Source organism: Aulostomus chinensis, chromosome 18 (genome assembly GCF_037954235.1).
Source record: "Aulostomus chinensis isolate RoL2024-O1b breed Wild chromosome 18, RoL_Achi_v1.0, whole genome shotgun sequence".
Taxonomy (NCBI): Eukaryota; Metazoa; Chordata; class Actinopteri; order Syngnathiformes; family Aulostomidae; genus Aulostomus; species Aulostomus chinensis.
This window is the reverse complement of record NC_141337.1, coordinates 23,069,951-23,087,644: the sequence shown is the minus strand read 5'-3', so window position 1 is coordinate 23,087,644 and position 17,694 is coordinate 23,069,951. Positions and strand designations below refer to the sequence as shown.

Sequence of the window (17,694 nt, the reverse complement as noted above, 5' to 3'; positions counted from 1 at the left end):
CAGACCTCTCTCTCTCACACACCGAGTGATAATAAATTACTATTTTAGGCTCTCTCTCTCTCTCTCTCTCTCTCTCTCTCTCACACACACACACACACACACACACACACACACGTCCTGTACTTATAACTTTGTAAGGACTTTGACATAATACATTCCCTAGCTCCTGATCCTAACTCTAACATCACAACTAAGTGCCTGACCCTAAACCTAACCATAACCTGAGCCTAATGTCAAACCTAAAACCAAGTCTTGACCTTCAAACGGCCCTTTGAAGATGTGAAGACCAACCAGAATGTCCTCATTTTTGCAAAACTGTCCTCACTCTGTTGGTTAAGTACATATTCTAGTCCTCTAATCGCATGTCTTGGGCACCGTGTTGCTAAGATCAACATTCTAAACTTTTATACAACGCTCACATAGCTTGCATGGCCCAGGTCCTTTGTGATCCAGAACAGGATGAGCACACAGGCCAGCTGGCCTCCTGCGGCGTTGCTGAGAATCAAACCATGACTCTCCTCCTCAGTGTGGAATCCAGCTTCACTCAGCCTCTACACGCTGGAATCCATCCTAAACAGGCTGCACACCAGTTGAGTTCATTGAGCCAGAGAGGCAGATACCAACAGAGGCTTTGATTACCAAGCAGTTTTTTCATAAACATTTTGAGGTCAAAGTCTTTTTTTCCACATTTTTTTTGTCTCATCCATACTTTTTTTCTCAATAATGCTTGTAATCTTCAACCCTATAGTGAACAATCAAGTTATACAAACATACGTAGACCTACTGTGTATATACATATATATATTTTTTTTTTTTTCCAGGACAACATGGGTTAACACGGTCTGCAACCTGCAATGATGTTACATGAAGCTACTGTCATTGTATGATCATGAAAATAAAGGAAAAACTGAGTGAAAACTGTCCGTCTCACATAAATGTGTTTTCTCTAAACCCACACCAAACATTATGAAGTTGTTTTTTGTTTTTTGTTTTTTTTTAGGACTGGGAATATCTTCTGCCAGGCCTTGGCAACCAGCGTGAAAACCCCCCCACAATATTCCAAATAACACAAAGCAATTTACATATTCGCGAGAAAAGACATTTCTGATCTATGCTATCCTAATGCACGAATGGGATTCCCACAGATCTATTAGTTATACACTGTTCTGTTCTTGTTAAGGTTTACAGGAATGCAATAATCCAGCCAACTGCACATAGCCACTGCCTCTGGTTATAACTCCTCTCACGTAGAATTATGTATTCTATATGTGAATGTGACGAGGGTGGTTCAAATTCCACTATAATTTGGGGTGGGTCACATTTTGTGAAGAGCTAAAATGTTTAATGTTTCTCAGGCGGAGGAGAACACCTGAGCCAACAGAACCTTTAAGTCGGTGTATGGTCAGCTATTTCAAAGCATTAACAACTAATGGATAAAAGGAAACATAAAACCACGACGATCTAAAAAGGAGAAATTACCTGTTAAACTGGAGAAGAAGCTTTTTCTCTTTAAATAAGTGTTTCTAAAGCATTTTTTGACCAAATACCACCTCAGAAAAGATGGGTTGCTCCAAGTACCACGTCTAAAGCATGCCCATATGACCAAAGTAAAACTCTCTTCAGCTCAAGCAGGGGAGGACAACATGGTTCCTTGGGGAAGGGGGGGGGTCTCTGATATCAGTGCTCTCATCCACGTGATGGAGAAATATGTGACATCAGCAGAGAGCTGGAACCTCTGATGGAATCTTGTTTAATAGCAGTACACACACTCAGTACACACACTCAGTACACACACTCGGTACACACACTCGGTACACACACCTACACCAGATGCAGTGTTTGCTAAAGGGTCTGGTGCTGAAGCATACACACGGTTGCTATGCAGCTGAGGCCACCAGAAAGTTAAAGAGTCGCACAGATCTGACTGTGTCTTACCGTTGATCAGAGGACAGCAGGGCCTCGGCTCTTCCTCAGCCCGACTGAACCAAAGTGGAGAGCCTGAGTCAGAGCTCCATATCGTCCTCCATCGTTTGGTGCTAACGTCACCAGCATATGAATGAACGTGACTATCTAGTGGTCCGATGCTAAATATTACAACAAACACAAAAGTGTTTGTGACTGACAATTCTGTATATGTACTTTCATTCAAAAATATGTATTGTTTCTGATAGCATTCTCTCTTTTTTTTAATTTTTCAGACATATTTCTGGTATTCCTCCACATACCATTAAACGGTTTGAGAACCACTGACTTCACACCAAAGTGGAGCCCCAAGCAAGATAAAAGTGAATTTACCTTCTCCAATCTATAAAAAGGACCCACCCTATCTCCTCCGAATTTTTTTTTTTTTTGCTCAACCGACACCAAACTCGCTCCAACATGTTGTCAGAGCGTCCTCCACAAACGATCCGGCCAGATTTTTGATTGATCAAAAATTGCGTGCACAGTGCATTAAAATGTGTCCCAGTTCGGGCTGTAGACAGCTTCTAAATAACTGTCGAATGTTCATGAACAAAATGAAAACATTTTAACTTGGTGGCTGAATTCTGACCTTTTGTACTGCAGACAGATGTAGAGGAACATCCATGAACGTCAGTTTGTCTCAAACAAACAGTAAATCTTTGTGAAAATTCATACGAGGTGTCACTTTTGTGTCTCGATGAAATAAAAATATTTTATTTTGCTCTTGATAATTGAAATTTGATGCTAGGTTGAAATCTGCTATTCCTTGTCATTTACTTTATCAAACTACAATACCCACAATCCCTCTGCTGTCGTCCCACTTCTACACAGCAGGGTGTAGCACTCATTTGCTGGATTAGACGAGCGCCTTCACTCGCTTTCACAAGTTCAGGTCTCAGCTCCTCCAGAGTTTGAGTCAGCTGCTTTATCCAGAGAAGGAATTTTCACTCGTCTTTATTCTTACTCTGACATTGTGCTGTTTGAATTACAGGCTTTAATCATTTTGATAATTTTCTCCTTTTCCTCCCCTTCTTCCTCCTACAAATACTTGGTTGCATAGATGCACATGGCCTGACTCATCCCTCTGCAGTACTCTGATTTTTTTGGGGGGGGGGGATTTCCGATGGCAAAATATTTCCTAATGTTAAATAAATATTGACAACACACTTGAACAAACTGATATGAATATTTTGCCTGGGATGATACACCTGTTGTCTTTAACCTGATGGGGGCTCGTTGGACCAAATGTTATCTCAGTTAGAGTCCGAAAATTAAAATCATTGTGGAAATGCCAGGACATACATGGACAAAACGAAACACTCATTCTATGTTCATCCAAAATGGGCCAAAAATGAAGGGATTTTTTTTTTTGAATAGGTATTTTTACAAGGTGAACCAGAAGCAGAATACAGGGCAGCAGTGTTTCAGCCTTTTTTCTGCGATTAGCACGTTTTAGCGGTTTTAGCAAAACAGTAGCAGGTTCGGTTGGCAGTGAGATCGAAGCCTGGATGAGGCGGTGTCCCTGGAGCCCTACGGGGATTTATTGAGAGACACGATAGCTCAAAATCCCTCTTACACGGACATTTCCACGAATTTATTACAATTAGGTCTGCAGCAAGGATGTTCTGAAATGAGTGTCAGGAAATGTTGTGCACATCACAACATTTCCAGGAGGGGACATGGATCCAACACGCAATTAGAGGTCGCTATCAGCAGGGCAATAAATCAGGGTCTGTGTGCCTTCCGTTTTGGAAATGGAAATATAAAATAAAATGCCCTGTTTTTTGTTTTCTAAATTGAAAATAGAATGAACGGAAGGTACACGGACCCACGTGCCCTCAGCTTTATGTAGTCCATTTTTAGGATTTGAGGATTTTCAGGACATTTTCAGAATGTCCAGTCACTGCACTTCTAAAACCTCTTGTATATTCCCATGATGCGGTACTTTTTTAGGTGGTTGTTACATGTTTTTGGGTGAGCCTGCCCACAGCGGTTCAATGCTGAGTGTAAGTGTCTGCTTCTCTGCACAAAAGAAAAGCTGATCCACAATTACTGAAGGTGAGACTCTAAGTACTAAATGACAACATTCTCACCATATAAAACCCTCGCAGGCCCTTCTGGGGACGGGCAGTGGAAATTAGCGGTAGCTAAAAATGCTGTGATGCATGCATTGGTAAATAGCTGGCCGCGTTTCCTGGGAATCTGCATCAGTCCCCATCAAATAATCATGAAATGAGCCTACACTATCACTTCAAAAAATACATCTCCAGATGTGGGATCTGAGTCCTCATGGAACAGCCAGGAAAGTTAGATTTGATACACTGAAGTGAGTGTGAATATTGACTGAACAGTTACATGAGCAATAAGTGTAGCATGACGACGTGATCTGGCCGCTGGAGGTTGGGGGTTATCGCTGTGACTGTAAAACAGCGTTATCAGAGCAGCGCAGCAGCTGCCACCCTTCAGTTAGTGACTATGCCCTTGTAGAAATGCTAATGAGACCAAACATGTAATGAGTTGTGCTCCATTCCAACACAGTAGCCAGGATGCTGGATGGAGACTTCACCCTGATAAATCTGCAGAGTAACAGGCTGCAGCAACAGACTTTCTGCCAGCTTTAACTTTCGCATTCAATGAGCATAAAATAGTAATTCATCAGGAGGGTGTCTGTGCTGCTCTTAACCGGCGTCTCTCCTAAAAACAATACAGAAATACACTTTTACAACTTTATTGTGTGATGAACTGTCACAGATGGAACACCCTGCTTGGTTTGTTACAGTTGTACAGTTCTGTCTCACATCAGCATGAAATTAATTATTCAGTTAGGACCCAAGACATGTTTGGATCAGATTCTCCTTACCCTGCGTCCTCCTGTGTTGAGCCTCAAAGGAGTCAGGTGGGGATCGAAGATCATGCGACTTGTCTCGATGTCAATGGGTGACTGCCTCTTCCCTATGGTGCACAGGTTCCAGGCTGAGTTCACCAGACCCCAGAAGGATGGGACTGGTGAGGTAGGATGAGGGGGAGGAGAAAGACACAGTGACACTAATTAGCCTTTACAATGGCTGTAGCTGTGGGCTTCATTCCTAGAATGACTTCTCTCCTGGTGAAGGACACTTCGACACAGTCTCTGGAGGAGCCGGTGATCAGACCGTAAACTTTTCATGGCACTCCCCCTCTTGACCCGTGCCTGAGAAGAACTGGGCATCATTATCGGCAGTTTGTGGCTCTAATCTACAAATGGTTTCATTAAAATCTTTTATACAAATTTAATCTTTAAAAAGGAGTGGTGTGGCTCAGACGTAGAGTGACTGTCTATCAACTGAGGGGTCATTGGTTCAATCCTCACTTCCCCCGGTGACCATGTCAAAGTATCCTTGAGCAAGATACTGAGCCCCTAATTGCTCCTGATGGACTGCTGACCTGTCCAGGGTGAACCCCGCCTCTCACCCGATGTGAGCTGGGATAGGCTCCAGCCCCGCAAACCTTAACGGATAAGCGGTATAGAAAATGGATGGATCTTTAAAAAAAATGAGCAGTTTGAATCTTACTACAGTAGGATATCAAAATGTAAATACAGTTGTCTAAAATTTGAGTTTTGACATGTCAAAAAATCCAAGCAGCACATATCTTGACTTAAGTTAAGTCTTGTGCTTGATAGATATGAACATTTCTTCCACAAAACTGATTTATCAAAATATATTTAACCTGTGTTTTGTTTCTTCCCTGCATATTTTTTCACGGACCAAGTCACTCCTGGGAGCGGCCTGGATCAAACACAGTCCTCTGGTCCTTCTTCCACTCGTAGCCCATCTCTCTCAGTTCTAAGTGTAGGAGTGAAAATACAGATCTGGCAGCCCTGACCTGCAGAGTGCAATTCAAAACCCTATTCTGCACACAGGCCCATGTCATACACTCATCATCTAACAGACAAGAGACAAGACAAGACATTTGGGGATAACATGGTGTTTGTGGGCGGCACGGTGGTGCAGTGGTCAGCACTGTGGCCTCACAGCAAGAAGGTTCTGTGTCTGAGCCCCGGCTGCAGCACGGGGTCTTTCTGTGTGAGTCTGCATGTTCTCCCTGTTCCTGTGTGAGTTCTCTCTGGTACTCCAGCTTCCTCCCACAGTCCAAAGACATCAAGAGGGGACCAGGTTAATCCAGACTCTAAATTGACCGTAGGTGTGACTGGGAGAGCCAATGGCTGTCTGTCTCTATGTGTTGGTCCTGCCATGGACTGGTGAACCCAGGTTCACCAGGTGGTGGTCCAGGGTGAACCCCACCTCTCACCTGAAGGCTGCTGGGATAGGCTCCAGCCCCTCGTGAGCCTTAACAGGAATAAGTGGTAGAAAATGGATGGATGGTGTTTGTGTGTGGGTTTTTTTTTTTATGTGTTCAAGAGGAAATATGTGACTGAGGCTTCAAGATGCTGCACAATTTACCCAAAATGACAGTACAGTGTATGATAGCGTCACCACATGCTGGTCCACTGCATGTCCATGTGTAAGACTGGTCCAGTAAAAGACCTCTTACAATTGGTCTGAGTCATTAGCATGTTGAACAGAAACTTGTCTTGAGACAAATGTGGAGGTGAATCAGCCTTTGTGCCCCCTTGATGATTCACGGTACACAACTGAAGAATTATCTGTTCTCAAGGACATTCCTGTTGAATATGAATGGGAGAAGAGCCCTGAGAGTCACTTACAGCTGCCCTCTGCTCCCTACATCAATATTTTTGGTGTCCCATGGAGGTCCCTAGACACCCCTTACCATTATGCCCTCCCAGACTGCTCCACAGCTTGTTCTGGAAACATCATCATCCTCCTTGAGGGTAGACTGTCTACAGGGACACCCGGATCCCATCATGGGTGCAGAGCTCACTGACACCACAGAGACACTCACAGCTTCAAGCATCTGTCCCTGTGGCGGTTGAAAGAATTCACCCCTGTAGGGACTGAGCCTTGAGAGAGCTTGGTGGAATTACTACCACTGCCGCTGACCCAGTTAGTGTCTGAAAGCCAACCGCAAACCGGCTCCAGGCGTTTGCCCCGGGTTTCTAGAATCCTTGAAGCCCTCTGGGGTGTAGGGGATGGCTTGATTTTGACAGAGTTCAGGCAAAGTCTCAAAGAGATTCTCCTACCCTTGTCTCAGGATAGCTCTTCTTCAAATTTATCTTTATTGCCATATCCAGACAAATTTCTGTTGTCTGTGTAAGGCAGAATTTTTCCGCCTGTCCTCTGTAGTGGTGACAGCTTTACCAAGAAACGTGAACTACAGAAACTTCCTATGCTCTTGATAAATGGGGACATGGAAGTAGGCCTCTTTTAGATGGACCATAGTGAACCACTCCCCCACCGTAAACTGGGAATGTGTGGATAGGGCAGCATCCATCAAGCTCCAGGTGTGCAGCTCACTCACTGCAGCTGAAGAACCACTAATAGGATAGCGAGTGCATTCCCTGCAGCACGAGCAGCTGTATCAGCCATACAGACCAAGCAGTCTGTCTTGTCAGACTCCTTCCAAGGACAGTGTGGATTAGCAGTCATTCTGTCTGAGCCAAGATGAGTTAAAACCATCTCCCTCTCCACTGAGTGTATATCACCCAACCAGTCAGGCAGCTATAACCCCTTAATTAACCTCTTGAAGCCTGCACTAAACTAGGGGCAACTGCCAGGAGCCGTCCACAACATTTTAACATTTGGCAATAATTTTCAGGAATAGCTAGAGGCAGGATTACAAATTGCAAGTCCAGACTCCATCACATGAACTAGGACCTTCCACTGGGATTGTAAGTCCTATTATTTTAGCGGCACTCTGGCCTCCTGACACCTCATCACTGGGATTAGGCTCCACCACATCATCGTCATTATCATCATGTCCTACCCTCTTGGTTGAGATAAACTGAGGCAATCATACTCATGCTACACAAGCTATAGGCGTTCATCCATCTCCAAGAGAGGTCTTTGAGCGTTGAGAGATGGTGAATTGTGGTAATCTGGGGTCAGTTAAAGAGGTCTGGATGGCCACATCATGCCACACGTGCACCTGAATGCGTAGCTGACCAAGTTATGTCGAATCCAGTTCTCTCAAGTCTGTCACATATACTGTATATAGAAATTTCTTGTATGAAAGACCAGGGTCAAGCCTGCCAACCTGGCCCACTAGTGAAGAGGAAACTTTGATGTGCAGGAGCAGAAGCTGGTGTGCACGAGGAGAGATCTCTGTCACACTCACACACAAGCAATGATGTTGCCGTGTAACAGTTTGGAGCAGGTCTTCATTCGTTTGCTATACTGTGGTTTAAAACTGAGTTAACTTGCATTTTGTCTGCCGAATGTGTCAAAAAGTAAACCGAGTATACCTGTGCAAATACATCGATGAACAGACAGACAGACACAGCTAACGGGTCACATTTCAGGGCTTGTAATACCTTATTGTTTGTGTTTAATATTGTAAAATACACACAAACTGAACATCTGTTTGACTGACAGTTTTAGCGATTGCTGACACTTGAAATGAAGTTGATCCAATGTAAAAAAAAAAAAAAGAAAAAAAAAGATTTAGTGTAGCTAAGCTACTTCTGCCAGCTTAGCTTGATGCTCTCTATGGGGGTTACTTTCAGTTTAGTGAAGCTTAATTGATTGTAGAGTAGCTTAGCTCACTACTGACTGACACCGTGCATCTGTAAATGTAATGCTGTATTATAGTGCTCCTCACATACATCTAGTTGTCAACTGTTTTTACTTGACGAGGCCATAATCCCAGCTCCACCATATTATAGGGCAATACAATCAGGGTAACTATGGGAAGCATGTGCGGTGAGCATCTACTTCACTTGCCTGTTATATCCCAACTGAAAAACAATAGTAAACATGACATAATCAGCATGAGCTTTACTGTATGTCATTAACTCACTGTGTAACTGTGAGTTACTGAGATTCAGAGAGCAGCTGTCACACGCAGAATGGGGATGGGTGAGGACACTGAGACTTCATCCGATCCCTCTATGCTGCTGGTACTGTGTTTCTCCTACAGTGAGTGAGTGAGTGAAACTAAGAGAGAAAAATATATGGAGCATTGTGTGTGTGTGTGTGTGTGTGTGTGTGTGTGTGAGATGAGAGGGAGCGAGGGAGCAAAGCAGAAGCTCCTCTGATACTTGGTGTCCTACTTACTCAGTCTGCAGCACACCCAAATAACAACCCTGAGCCATGATATATACCCACCACACACACGCACGTACGCACGCACGCACGCACACACACACACACACACACACATATAATAAATAACACACACACAAACGCACACACACATGCTTTCTCTTCCAGGAACACACTGGAGGTGTGAGTCAGTTTTGCAGTCTTCTTTTCTTCCACTCGAGTGGGCTATCCACCATCTCCCAGCATCCTCAGGGACAGAAAGAATGACGGGCAGCCCCGCTTTTATTTCTTCTGTCATAGAGGAACTAAGAGTTAGTATTCTCATAAGCAGCTTGTTTCTACTCTTCTGATTTAGGGGCTTAAATGCAACAGTTGTTACCTTTGTTCCATGGTTTGCTTGTGTGGATGCGCCCACACTCAACAACATTCCAAAGTTGTAGGCACTTGAGTAAATGGTTCACTTGGACTCCTCAAAAACTCATCCTATGGGCTAGCCAGGTAAAGCTGGGGACTTCCTTGTTTCCAAAGACTGACTTCATGTCAGGGCTCAGTGTGTTTTTTCCATTTTTGTTTCCTCTGTTCTCTCCCTCCCCTCATGTGTGTTTGTCTCCCCCTGTCTGTTTGTTCTCTGCTTGTGTGTCTGGAGTTGAGGCGGAGCCGGAGATCTTTCAGGCCGTCTTCTCTTTCTCATCCTACACCTGCATCCAATCAAGACACCTTTTTACCCTGCCCTATATGAGACCGGCTCATTCCTCCGCTCATTGCCAGATCGCCTGTTACCCCCGTGTGGCATTCAGCCTGGCTATGAAGTTTGTTTCTTGCTCAGTGTTTTTGAATTCACCTTTTGTCTACTCCGTGTCTGGATCTCTTGGACTCCCCAGCCAGACTCACCTGCCAAGCTTTCCTCTCTCAGCTCCGCTCCAGCTCCCCCTCTCCGGTGACCACAGCTCAGCTGCAGTCTGCTCTCCAGCCTCTTGCCTCTGTCTCCCTGTGACTATCAACCAAGCTATGTGCTGTCACCTCAGGACCTCAACCCCCTCGGAGAACTTCACCTGGCTTACAAATAAACTCTCCTTGCTGTTGAACCCTATTTGAGGGTCTGTGTCTGGATCTGGTGTCTAGACCTTCATTAGAACCTTTGATCTGAACAGGTTTATCTGAGGAACAATCAAGTCCCAATGCAAAGTCGCAGTACTGATTGTACCAACTACCCCTGACCTCCAGCTCTGCAGGTTTTGAAAATACTTTTATGAGGAGCTGAAATGTTTGGTCCATGAACAGCGAGCTACAAGCTCAAGTCTCTCAACGGTTTGGTGAATCTGGTCTTTGATTTGCTACACCTTTGAAATGTGGTCTGGGTCAGCAGAAAGCAATGAGAGAAGCTTTATTATTGTGACATTTTAGGTAAACATGACCAATAATACTCCACCTTTATTTATTTATTTTTTTTTACCCATGGTCAGGAGGTCACTGTGTGTGGTCAAGGTTATCGCTAAGATTGTGGTTCTAAGTAAAGAGAAAACTCAAATGAAAGACAGTGGCATCTTCAGGCCGTAGAGGGTCGATGGAAGAGTGAGCTTTAGTAAATGGAGCTGGAGAAGAGAAAGGAGAAGGATAACAAAGAAGAGACCGGGTAAAATAGCAGGAAAGATGTGAAGGAAATGTAGACCAGCCACGGAGGGCAGGGCGTGAGCTGAGGGGGCAGATGAGATAAGAGAGAATAAAGGAAAAGAGAGGGAGAAGATAAAAGACGTCGGGACACAGATGTGATCAAATATGCATTAAGTATTCCACAAATAAAGAATGAACCTGTCATTTTGTTCAGCCTGATTCAAAGACAGACAAAGACTGAGAGAGAAATGTCAGCGGGACAGAAAGATGAGTGGTAGGTAGTTGATTTTTTGGAGCACATTTGGGGGAACAAAATTCCAATCCTTAAATACAGTTAAGGCTGATACTCAGCCAGTATACCAGTGGCTGATATTCAAGTGCAGCCACTGGTATACTGGCTGCAACTGAGGCCACATGACTCAATGTTACGCCAACAATAGAAAACTTGGGAACAACGAGTGCAAGCCCAGGCAGGAAATCTGCTGCTGCATCATTGCACTCTCCTGCATGATGAACACCAGAGCCACACAGACTAGGAAGCCTGCAGGGAGGAACTTCTCCAATTCCTCACGCCGGAATAAATTCGGACATCTTTTTCTTGTCTTGACATTCTGATAAAATCAGATAAAACAAAAAGCCAAACTACTTTGTGGTCGTTTGCATTGTGATACACGAGAATTCATGGATTCGTTTCATGCTCGCCATCATAACGAAAAACAAACTATACTGCAGTGCGAATGCTTCTATTCAGGGATAATCAACATATTTTACACCTGCATCTGTTGGTGGGCAATCACTGTTAGAATATGCATAAGAGCACGTTAATTCTACTACAGCGGAGACTTAATTACGATCTTAGGAAAACCTGGATATAGACCTCGGTCTTCAGACAAACAAGTTACAATTTATCGACGTATTAGATATCAGCAAAAGAAAAAGGAAATCCAATTTTGTGCATCCCTACCTCTAAGAGTATCACACTTTATAGCTCTGTGAAACTGAAATACATTTCCCCCAGGAGCAGGATGGAGAGTGACATAAAATGAGTTTGTGACGGATCGCTATCATCACAGTTAAATATGCACCCTGGCTGCCATGCCAATGAACCTGGTCTTTGGTGTTGCGGTATGTGAGCATTTTTGCTCCTCAGCGTGGGGTGACTACCCTCTGCCTCTGCTATGGAGTAGCTTTGCAGAGTGGGGCACTGAGTCTTTGCCAAATTTTTCATCTAAAACTAAAAATAAAAAATAAAAAATGGAGTTCTTTTCTTGAGTTGTGAAAGGGGGTCCATTTTCAGTGGGAGAATATCTTTTGGATGAATGCTTTTCATTCCACAGGCGTAGTTCCAGAGACAAAGAAGCTGCTCTTGTCCATCTTTTTCTAAATACTGGACACATTGAGCTTGAAAAAATGATTCTCCTCGATCCAGATTTAGAGGATTGGTATGGCTCACAAACATGAAACATTTATGTCACAACTCACCTCAACTCTCTCTATAATTATGAAATGTCTGCCCTGCTTCCACCGCATTTTAAAATATTTCAACTTGTACTGTTTTCAGACATGTTACTACATATCAGGTGTGTGTGTGTGTGTGTGTTGTTCATTACCTGGAACAAAGCTTCCCTGGACATTGTCCTTATATGCCCACCAACCCTCGTCAAGCTTGGATGTAATAGGCTGAGCTGAAGAGAAAAGAAAAACAGAAAGAAAGGCAGACAGACAGAAAGAAAGAAAACATTAATTTTGCATTAATCCTTGAACCAGCAGAGTACAATCTCTGTGACACTAGAGTGAACCTCTCACTGAACTCAGAAATTGAATAAGAATAAAATGAACAAAGAAAATATGGAATTCAGAGAAATTCAGAGACTAAATTAGCATCCTCTACAGCGTATGACAGTAAATGCCCTGACACATAAAACATTTTTCTCTCAAAGCTTATGTTTACCTTTGTCTCCTGTGGCACAGGCTAGCATCAGCAGCTACAGACGCAAACAACCAATAACACCACCTGGGATATCGGATCGTGAATATCTGAATTGGATGCTGATGTTAATATAATTCACAGATCGTCTGAAATTTGAAAGGAATTTCTCTGGATTTAATTTAAATATAAAGCCTGGATACGCATGTGTTGGTATTTTTTTTTTTGCTGTCTTTAGAAGTGCTGTGTATGATAGTACAGCTTCACAATGTCACAATAAACATAAACCCAACAAAACTGTAATAATGAAAACATTTAAGACAGACGACCTCCCAACAAGTCTCAGCATGCGTATGTCAATCAGAACTGGACCGAAACTGAAAAATGTATTGAAATGGGAGCAGAGTTGAAAGCATGCAGATCAGACTACTGGCTACGTGCTAGCTGACCGACAACTTGATGTGAAACCAACAAGCTGATATTTAGCCTGCTATTTGTATTCTGCAACTGAAGCAAACCTCTTCAGCTATGCTCGGAACCAACAAACCAAACCAGTCTATTTATAATATCATCATTTTGCAATGCCACTCTTCTTTCAGGGCCATGCACGTTCGTTAAGATTTGAATCACAAAAGTGGTGTCTTCTTCACTGGATGTGAGGAACACTTGGAAGAACAAGACAGAGTAGGATGGCTGCAGTTTGTTTCATCAAGATTGTAGACAACTAGATTTTTGGCCACTTTCCTGTTATAGCCTTGTTTAGCTCGGCGCGTTTCTGCCCTCAGGCTCCCACTGATTGTGATGCTCTGTTACTATCTGAGCCTGCAGGCTGCAACCAGCCAGCCTGGTAGTTGATGAACAGTAAAATCAGAGCAGCCAGGATTTCACAGAGTTTGCTTTCCACCAATAAACATGAAGAACTCATGAATTGAAAGAAATGAGCAAACGTAAATAGGAACAAAATTGCTGCAGACAACTGAGTCATGTAAGCAACCAGTCTATCACAGATGTAGCGGCTTTTTCTGCCTACTTGATTCCACCAGAGGCACCAGAACATGATAGAAGAAGACAAGAGATGATGCTCCACTCTGTTGAAATGGAAATCTGTTTTTGACAGACTTCTTGCATTACATACTCACAAACTGGGTAGCACAAGGCCAGACTTTGACTACATCATCAGTATCATATCATAAGTATCATATCATAAATCATGACATTTTCACCTCAAATGATGAGAGATTCAACACAGAATTTAAAACCCACGAAGGAAGGAGATGTAACTGTGTTAGTGTTGTGAGTAGGCTGCAGTATTCCTGTTGAAAAAAACACACACCGTTATGACAATGTACATCATCATAACAATGCACAGAGCGCAAACACATTCCAATGTCCTGAAGATCTGGTGTACACACTTTTAATTTGCTCTTAAGTGTTGTTGTTGTTTCTTTTTAAGTGAGCTCTCATTTTCGCGGTTGTTGAGATGGTCTTTAACGCCAGCACACAGCTCCAGAGGCCCGACAGCTGAGCTGAGAACGTCAGGCAAACAGCATGAAGGCAGAGAGAGACGGGGCCGGGGACCCCAGTGTCAACACACACCAACATTTTCAGTTTACAACAAAGTGATGACCCACTGGCCTGTTGGGCTGTAGAGCCTCCGTCCAGCTAAGAGGGCTTCTGGCTGCTCCACAGAGGCAAGCATGGCAGCCATTGCCAAATGCTGAATGAAGTAATACTGCAAAGAGCTTGGTGTGGAACCACAAGGCTCGTGTCATTTGAAAATGCAATTCACTCACATAGGCGAGTGCTATTTGAGGAGAAATTGAAATGAAAATGTCATAATTATCATTTCCTCTGTTGCATTCTACCTATCGAGTTGTAACAACGTATCGTTCAATGCCAGCTTTCTGACACTGAATTTTCAAAGTGTTACCCTGCTGTCCACTGGACAACATTTAAACGTTAAAGAAAAGAAAATTAAAACTTGATATAAAAAAGTAGAGTCATTTTCCATGTGTGAATTATTTATGCCTACGATTAAAATGCCGTCTTCGAAGACTTTGTAAATGATTAAATACAGCAGCTTCATTTTCAGAGAACCTAACGTGTCAAAATCCAGGCCAGAGGGTGTTGAGTTTTTCTTGTGGACATTTTGGATTGTGGTGTTCATGGACACCTAGTTCTTTGCGTTGTTCCTGGTTTTCTCTGGTGTGTTTGTGGTTTGTTTTTTTTCTCCGTTCAACCTCAGCTCCTGTTTTATTTTGACATGTTCTTGTGTACTCTTGTGTTACTCCCTGTCTTTGTCAGTGTCCCACCTGTTTCTGCATGAGTCACCTGTGTCTTGTTAGTCACTATTCCCAGTGTTTCCTCTCCTATCAGCTCCTTCTGTGCCCTCATGATCTCCCTGCTGATTCTTGGTGTGTCACCTATGCCGTCCTAGCATCTGAGGGCTTTCCAGTTACTCCGTCTTGTTTTGAACTTAGTTCCGGTCTTCTGCTGTAATGAAGTTTTAATTCTATCCTGTCTGTATTGAGTCCTGCCTCCACTCCGACCTGATGGAATCTGACAACAAAAATGGGGGTTGTAGTTCTCAGCAGGTCAAAGTACACCCTGAATGAGATCTCTCGGTGTTCTTCTGTGCAACTGCTGTTGATGTTTTCGGTCCAAATGCTTCAGTGCCGTTCGTTCTCTATGGTGAGCTTGCAAAGCTCAGCAGGGCTGCACAATCAACCAGAGTAATTTGCAAATCGTGATATGACCTATTATGATTATTTTCCAATCGCAGGAAGGTGCAAATTTGTTGAAGCGTGACTGTGTGCCAGAGGACCATTTTAAATGGAATACTGTGGCGCTACCACACCATCTCCTGTAGACGTGAGAAACAGCCGTACTTGCTGCAGATCACCCTCCACGTCATACTAGTGGTATTGAAATGAGACTCACCTGTTGAGCCCTCTGGACTCACCCATGGGTCTCGTAAAATGGTTTAAAAATAAAAGTATTCTGGGTGCAAAGTGCAGCAGGGCTCAGAGGTAGAGAGGCTGTCTAGCAACCCAAGGGTCGCTGGTTCGATCCTCACTTCCCCCGGTGACCATGTCCAAGTGTCCTTGGGCAAGATACTGAGCCTCTAATTGTTCCTGAAGCCCCTTCAACGGACTGGCGACCCGTCAAGGGTGAACCCCGCCTCTCTCACAATGTAGGCTCCAGCCCCCCCCCCCCCCCGCAACCCTTAACAGATAAGCGGTATGAAAATGGACGGATGGATATTCTGTGTATCCAAGTGGGCCAAACGTGTGTCCACCTGCTCCTAACCTCACAATACTGAGTAGAATCTAGGTATTTGTTGTCTGTCCATCTAATGTGGTCCAGTTCCGGTCCAGGAGTGAGTGACTGGATTCAGAGGTATGATTGTGGATAGGATCGCTAGGATAGGATTGCTATCAAGCTGTTATTCAAGGTCTCTTCTGTAGAATAAATTAGCAAGATGAGAAAAAAACAACATTTTTCTTTTGCTTCCTCACCAAACACTCAGGCATGGAAACAGCAGCAGAACATTAGCAGAACATTCTCTGAGGTCTCCTGATCCACAGAGTCCCAGGCCATGCAGACAGACCCGTTTCAGTGTTCTTGATTTAATTTGGATTTATCTTTTGAGGCAAGCCTGAGCCCCAGAACCCTTGGAGCTTAAGAGGATATTGATATAAAAACTAATATTCCCTCCATTATCACAAATCACACTGTGACATCCTTCAAAATAATCAAAGTGAGCTATTATTTTTCAAAGTCAAGCAGCCCCTCAGCACAGCAATGCCACTCTGGTCAAATGATCTAACAACGCAGTGCAACCATGGATGGAGGTTCTGGTCCTGCGCCCCCCATTTCTGAGCTCAAATGTCTGAAGATTACTTCAGTGTGCCGTTCAGCAGCTGATTGACATCTAAGGAGTTCTATTCCTTTACTGTACTCTCATCATCAGCTGCGAGTGTGCTGGAGGCTGCTAGTCTGATCTGCATCTGTGAGAGTGAAGGCTACAGTGGTTGAGTGAGCTGATCCCGGCGTTAGTGGGTTCTGTGAGACTGGTTACATGATTCACACTCACTCAGGAGCAGGGGGCTGCGGGTGCACTTGACTCTGTGTAAAAAGCTCACATTCAGAAGAAGTCACAAATTGAATCAGAAAGAAGGGAAGGCGATTCTGAACTTGACTCGAGGAGTTTCCAATCAGACACTCGTTATTAGAACTGTTTTCTATTGATGCAACTTCACTGCAACATTTCCATAATTTTAGTTCGCCGTAAAATACAGTTTTCTTCCAGGCTACTGTCTTGATGTTGTTGTTGTTTGGGACCAGCATTCTTCTTTCCAGCTTACCTGATGACGAGCAGATGAGATACGTTTGCAAAATCACAGAAATCTCCCAGACGACATGCATTCTTCGTTCAGTTCATGCTCCTGATCTTCACTTGCTGCAGGACATCACTTCGCTGTGTCGCAGTCGCAGACGACACGGCCAAACTTTGAGCATCTTCCATTCTTTGCTTCCTATTTACCGAGAAGGTTTGACGGCTTGAAGGAGAATCCTCGTCACAGCATCGTCCTCCTGCGCCTCCCGGTCACGCAACATGGCGATGTTCACACCCGCGACTGTTATCTGTTCTCGCTGCCTACTTCAGCACTTGATTACCCGAAAAAAATTTAGCTTTGCAGAAAAAAAAGAACAAAAAAAAAAAGAAAAAAATCGTGCATGATGCCTTTAGAGCAGGTGGGTGTTTATGGCGCCCAGCTCATCCGCAACTGATGACGGAGACGCGCAAACAGAACGGAAAAAACTGGGAGGGATGAAGGAAACGTTTTGATTACATTTTTTAAAATTTTTGCGCACACACTCGCATACACACACACAAACACACACGCATATACAAACACACACTTGACATAATTTGATTCGAAATGTATTTAAAATTAAAAAAAAAAAAAGTTGCAACGTAAGCAGTCGCAGCCCAAAGTCGCTGTGGTTCATTTTGATGCCACAAATACA

The 17,694-nt window shown here is 43.7% G+C and overlaps 1 protein-coding gene across 2 annotated transcripts in view; it reads right to left on the bottom strand.

Annotated features, from left to right (window-relative positions):
- Positions 1–17,692, bottom strand: part of LOC147245791 (carbonic anhydrase-related protein 10-like) — a 40,366-nt gene extending 22,674 nt beyond the window's left edge. Inside the window, exons 1-3 of one of the 2 annotated variants that reach the window (XM_086184855.1) lie at positions 17,028–17,692; positions 12,344–12,418; positions 4,823–4,965 (exon numbers count right to left, since the gene is read on the bottom strand). In XM_086184855.1, the coding sequence (XP_086040981.1) occupies positions 4,823–4,965; positions 12,344–12,418; positions 17,028–17,088 (279 nt within the window). In that variant the 5' untranslated portion in view covers positions 17,089–17,692. The remainder of the gene's footprint in view (positions 1–4,822; positions 4,966–12,343; positions 12,419–17,027) is intronic. The other variant, XM_086184856.1, reaches the window with a different exon arrangement.
- Between the last annotated feature and the right edge of the window lie 2 nt (positions 17,693–17,694).